Source organism: Scyliorhinus canicula, chromosome 2, assembly GCF_902713615.1.
Source record: "Scyliorhinus canicula chromosome 2, sScyCan1.1, whole genome shotgun sequence".
NCBI classification, from domain to species: Eukaryota; Metazoa; Chordata; class Chondrichthyes; order Carcharhiniformes; family Scyliorhinidae; genus Scyliorhinus; species Scyliorhinus canicula.
In genome coordinates this window covers 166,414,897-166,420,896 of record NC_052147.1, presented here as the reverse complement: position 1 = coordinate 166,420,896, position 6,000 = coordinate 166,414,897, and the positions used below count along the sequence as shown (strand labels likewise).

At 40.8% G+C, this 6,000-nt stretch overlaps 1 protein-coding gene across 1 annotated transcript; it reads right to left on the bottom strand.

The window, feature by feature from the left end:
* Nucleotides 1-352: 352 nt before the first annotated feature.
* On the bottom strand, nucleotides 353-4,654 carry LOC119961357 (gamma-crystallin S-1-like). The gene is made up of 3 exons (XM_038788748.1): nucleotides 4,529-4,654; nucleotides 4,196-4,438; nucleotides 353-699 (listed from the first exon to the last, which is right to left on the bottom strand). Exons 1-3 carry the CDS (start codon nucleotides 4,535-4,537, stop codon nucleotides 424-426), a joined length of 528 nt encoding a protein of 175 aa, XP_038644676.1. The 5' UTR covers nucleotides 4,538-4,654; the 3' UTR covers nucleotides 353-423.
* Nucleotides 4,655-6,000: the final 1,346 nt, after the last annotated feature.

Sequence of the window (6,000 nt, the reverse complement as noted above, 5' to 3'; positions counted from 1 at the left end):
TGTTTAGTTGCCAATCCTGTCCCTCCCTCAATCAAGTCTCTGTAATGGCAACAACATCATAGTTCCAAGTACTAATCCAAGCTCTAGGTTATCTGCCTTACTTGTTATACTTTTCGCATTGAAACAAATACACTTCAGACCACCAGTCCCGCTGTGTTCAACAATATCTCCCTGTCTTGCTCTTCCTCTGAGTCTTACTGACCCTATTCTCTTGTTCCCCCTCAGTTATTTCAACTTCTGACCTATTGCTCCCAATTCCTGTTACAAATGTGCTCATTAACATCCAGGCAAGGATATTGTAGTTCATAGATGATTGTAAGAGAATCCAAAACAAAATGAATTAAAATAACCCTTAAAAAGTAAAGATATTTTATTAATGTTCAGAAATCCTTCAGCAAGAATAAAATCATATCTTACAGCAATCTAAAAATCTCTCATTCGCCTGAAAGATCCAATAGTTGAACTGTAGCCGCCCCAGTTACTGAATCTCCTGTATTCTCCGGGTCTCATGAAGTACTGTCGGCCTCTGTAGTTGGGATGTTCATAGAAGATCCAGTAACCATCCATCACATGGGAGGAGTGGATGTCACGGTAACGGAAACGATCGTAGACAGATGGACAGTCATCCATGAATTCCATCATCTGTCCTCCAAAGTCAGGCCTCTCGTAAATCCTCATCCTGTAGTTTCCTACTCGGTTCTGTAATAGAAGTTAACTATTAGTCCTCACATTTGTGAATATATATTCAGTAAGGAGGATATGTGAGAGAGGGAGGTTTTGTAGGTTTAAATTGTATCAGTAATCAATAATAAAATTATAATCAATAATAAAATTATAATCAATAATTCTGATCAATAATATCAATGTAGCACTACACTCCATTTGTTTCTCCCGATGCCTGCGTCTCTGTATTTACAGTGTGTATATATGTATGTCCTATGTTTTTCTCATGTATGGAACGATCTGTCTGGACTGTATGCAGAACAATGCTTTTCACTGTACCTCGGTGCACGTGACGATAAATCAAATCAAATTAAGTCAATAATAATGAATGAAAAGTTGAAGCAATTTCTTAAAATCTTCTTAACCAGTTGAATGCAATGGATCCTTCTGTCCATCATGGTTCTCTTGGTTAGTTTTATTGAACAAAACAGTAACAATTTTGGAGAAATTCTCATTGGTCTATGCGGGGAATTGGTTTTTCTGATCTATTGGTTTCTCTATTTCAAAAATTGGTTGTATGTATGTAGCCTGTAAGAACATGACAGGCTCACAGGTAACTTTCAAAAGACATTTGATGGAGAACCACATAGTAACTTACGACAGTCAATGAGGAGTCCTAAAAAGGTAAGTCCAAGAAGTTTGTTTCTTACTAAGACTGCACAGTGGGGAAGAGCACATCTCATCCCAGCTGGGACCATCCTGAGAAGCTGGGTCCCTTATGGGCTAGTTTTAACCTCAGGGAATTAACAAGCCCCTCTGTGAGGCCTCCACTCCTCAGTATTCCACGAGCACCAGAGGGAGATCGATCGAGTGGTCCCTGTGGGTCTCATGGGTGTTATAACATCACTAATTTGGAAATTTGCAGCACATGGCTTAAAGAAACAGAGTAAACTTAGATATGTGGTTGGTTAGGGGAATAGAGGCACAAAGTGGTAGTGAATGGATGTTTTCCTAATTGAAATGAAAGGGGTGCACCAGGTATTATGAGACTTGTGTTCTTTGCTGTATATAAATGACAGACTTTGGCTGTGTGGCTGATATGCAATTTGGCAATATAGTTAATAGTGCACAGAGTAGCGGCAAACCTCAGGAGAAAATAGTTGGTGAAATGGGTTGATACTTGAGAAATGCAGTTTAATGTTGATAAGTTTAAGTTGAAGCACATTGGGACATAAGTTGAAGTACATAGGCAATATAATCGAAATGGGAGTTTGGAGGGGAGTGTAGAAGGACAGCGGGCCTGGGGTTCTATACTCAGAAATCCTTCTGGTTGCGCAGCAAGACGGTGAGGCTTTAAAAGTGTGTGCGATACTTTGCTTTGTAATTGGGGGCGCTGACTACAAAAAACAAGATAGTCATGTTCAACCTTTACAAATCTCTGGTTTGGCCTCATATTAAATGTACAATTCTGGCCCAACATTTTATGAAAGAATGTCAAGGCTCTGGAATGGATGCATAGGAAGTTTAGATGACAATCCCAGGAATGAAAGACTTCAGTTCATATGAGAGATTGGAGAAGTTAGGGTTCTTCTCCTTAAAGCAAAGAAGGTTAATAAAGCATTTCAATCAAACAGGTAAGAAGAAACTGTCTCCCTTTTCAAGCGTCTTGGTAGGTAAATGTCACAGATTTAGGAGCGCAGCAGTTCAAGAAGGCAGCTCACCATCACCTTCTCAAGGACAATTAGGGATGGGCAATAGATGCTGGCCTAGCTAGTGACACCGTCATCCCATCAATTAATTAATTGATGAAAGCCGAAGGAGAATTTTTTTTCTCACAGTAAGACAGGGTGTTAGTTTTTATATACACACACAATACCCAGCTCTACTCCCCACCACTACTGTTGCTAAATAATCAGACTATTTCTCAAACACTCAGAAATAGATAAGCAGAAATTTCCTCCAATTAAATATGAACAACCTAAGTCTTTGGTCTTTGGTCCAAACTCTGTTCCAGAGTTATCAACTCCAGCCCTCTCCCTGGCAAGTTTCTGAGACTAAACTAGGATGAAAGGTTGAACAGATTGGGTCTGTACTCATTGAATGTCATAAGAAGGAGAGGCAATCTTATTGAGACATGTAAGATTCTGAGGCGTTTGACAGGGTAGATGCTGACAGAATGTTTCCCTTGTCCAGGAATCTAGAATTAGAGACACAGTTTAAAAATAAGAGGCCTCCCATTCAAGATCGAAATAAGGAGGAATTTCTTCTCTCAGATGATTGCTAATCTTTGGAATTCACTTCTCCATCTAACAGGAAGCAGAGAGTAGGGCTAAATGGTAACTTTTTAGGTTGGCAAACTAGAATTATTGGAGTGCCAAGGATTATCACTGGGGCCTCAACGATTTACCATCTGCTTCAAAGACTTAGATGAAGAGGCTGAATGTATGGCAATTAAATTTGCCAATGACACCGAGTAAACTAGGAAAGTAACTGTCAAGAGGAGGTGGAGAGTCTGCAAAGGGATGCAAATAGGTTAAGTGAGTGGCAAAAAACTTGGCCGATTAAGTATTTTTAAAAATTATTTTCATGGGATGGGGGCATAGATGGCTAGGCCAGCATTTTTATTGCCCATACCTAATTGGCATGGAGAAAGTGGTTGGGAGCTGTCTCCTTGAACCCTGCAGTCCATGTGGTGTAGGTAAACCCGCAGTGGTGTTATAGGGAGTGAGTTCCAGAACTTTAACCCAGCGGCACTCAAGGAACAGCGATACATTTCCAAGTCAGGATGGTGTGCAACTTGGAAGGGAATTCAAAATCCCACCAGCTGTCAAAGTGGGACTCAAACCCATGTCCACGCAACATTAACCTGGCCCTCTGGATTAGTAGCTCATTGACATTACCACCTCCCAGGGATGCCACCACCTCCCCATGGGAAGTTGAATACTGAACTTTGCACTAAAAGGGTTAGAATATAAAGGGTAGGAAATGATGCCACAGCTGTACAGAGCTATGGCGAGACCCCGCCTGAAGTACAAATTCAGGCCTCAGCACAGCACTAAAGAAAAGATATATTGGCTTTGAATGAAATGCAGGATGATGCTGGAGTTAAAAGGGTTAAATCATAAGGGCAGATTTCATAGATTAGGCTGGTATTTTATTGAATAAAAGTTGTCTTTAAGATGATTAAGGAAATTGATAAGTTAGAAAGCAAATAGATCCCCTGGTGGGAGATGCCAGAATAAGATTGGCCATAGCATTAAAGCCGGGCCACTCAGATGATGTCAGAAAGTACAAAAAGGATAGTGACAATCTAAATATCTATCACCCATTAGGTTGTTGATTCTAGAGCAATTGAAATATTCAAAACTGACATTTACATTAGGCAAGGGAATTAAAGGTTACAGAAGCTCGATGATGGCTTGAAACAGATCAACCATAATTTACTTAAATAGCAGGACAGGCTCGAGGGACAAACCAGCCTTATCCAGTTCTTACATTTCTACGAACACAAAATATCAAACAGTTAACTTACATATGGGTAGGAGCGACATGACTTGATGTTGTCATTGAATCCCATCCAGCGCTGATAGTCAGGATATTCTCCCCTGCTCAGAACATACTGGTATCCCATGTAATTGGGTCTCTCATACACCACCCACCAGTCACTCATGACACGGATGGAGTTACAGCGGCTGAAGTAAAAGTGGAGGTCAGCACAGTCATTACTGCACTCATAGTGCCGACCCTGGAAGTTCCTGTCCTCGTAAAAGATAATCTGAAAAAACATGTGAATGTAAATCAATTTCTTAAACTATAAACCATTCAGCAAATGATTGCAATGTCACAAAATACAAGTTTACCTCACCTTTCCCATTTTGAGCTCACGGTTAGCTGAGTAGCTGACTGAATGTTTCACTGCTTCACACAGATCGGTATTTATAAGCTGGACAGAAAGGTCGTTTTGGGTTGTACTTTGTCATTATAATGTTTCTGGACTGAAAATCAGCAAAAATGAACAAAACACATGTCACACTCTTTGTAGAAAACACCTGAAATATATAATGTGCCATCAGTTCTTTCCCTTTTGCTTCTCTGCCATTTTAATTGTTACACGAACAAGAAACAAAGAATACGAGTGCTGTATTTTCCCTTTGTCAGGATTCCATTTTACTTTTGAAATAATTATTTCAGTAAAGTCACCCAATTCTATTTCAAACAGTGCAGTGTAGCACCCAAGTTGATCAAATTTGGGACAAAGAAAAGCGGCTGCAAGTTAGATTGATTTTTGCTGGTCTAATCATTCAGCTGCAAAAACAAGGGCAAATCTATTGGCATGATATTGAACATTGTAGCAAAACATGAACCTGGAAATTATGGGGCAGTTTACATCTGTAGTTGGGAAAATGATAAAACTAATTCTAACAGTTGCCCACATGAAGAACACACACGATATCAGGAATAAACATAATGGATTTCAAAGATTAGGGAGATTTCTGGCCATCCCTCCCAGCTGGATCTTCCGGTTCGCCGATGGTGAACCACCATTCCCGGCAGCAGGGGATGGATTCAATGGGAAATTCCATTGATGGCGGCAGGATCAGAAGATCCCGTTGCCAGCCAATGGCAGCCTGCCTTCCAGTGCCGAGTAACAGGCAGCGGAGGTATGTGGGTGGGGCGGAGAATCCCCCTTTTGCTAAACGGACAAAATTCTGGTATCCTGTGCTTTCATATTTCATTTTGGCCAAAGATGATTATTCACATTAACATTTATGATTGAGGGCAGAATAGTGGTGCAGTGGGTTAGCCCTGCAGCCTCACGGTGCCAAGGTCCCAGGTTCGATCCCGGCTCTGGGTCACTGTCCGTGTGGAGTTTGCACATTGTCCCCGTGTCTGCATGGGTTTCGCCCCCACAACCCAAAAGATATGCAGGGTAGGTGGATTGGCCACGCTAAATTGCGCCTTAATTGGAAAAAATGAATTGGGTACTCTAAATTTATAAAACAAAACATTTATGATTGCACTCGAGAGGAGATTTATGAGACTGTTGCCATGACTTGAGAATTTTAGCCACAAGGAGGAATTGGATTGGTTGGCAGAGACTGTGAAGAGATTTAATTGAGACTGATAACTTTTTGAGAGTCCTAGATAGAGTGAATTAAAAGGAGCTATTCCAGTTAACAGAGAGTTCAACCAGTTAACCAGAGGACATAGATTTAAAGTAATTAACAAAAGAATTAGAGGGGAGTTGAGGAGAATGTTCATTCACCATCTAATTCAGCAGGGCATTGGGAACCTGAATTGTAGCTCCAGCATACAGGAGGTTGAGAGTAGTGATGT

Excerpts from the sequence above, each read along its gene's own strand:
- LOC119961357 (XM_038788748.1), bottom strand. Across the intron at positions 700-4,195 it reads CATGTCGCTCCTACCCATAT|AACCGAGTAGGAAACTACAG; the intron begins GTAAGTTAACTG and ends CTTCTATTACAG.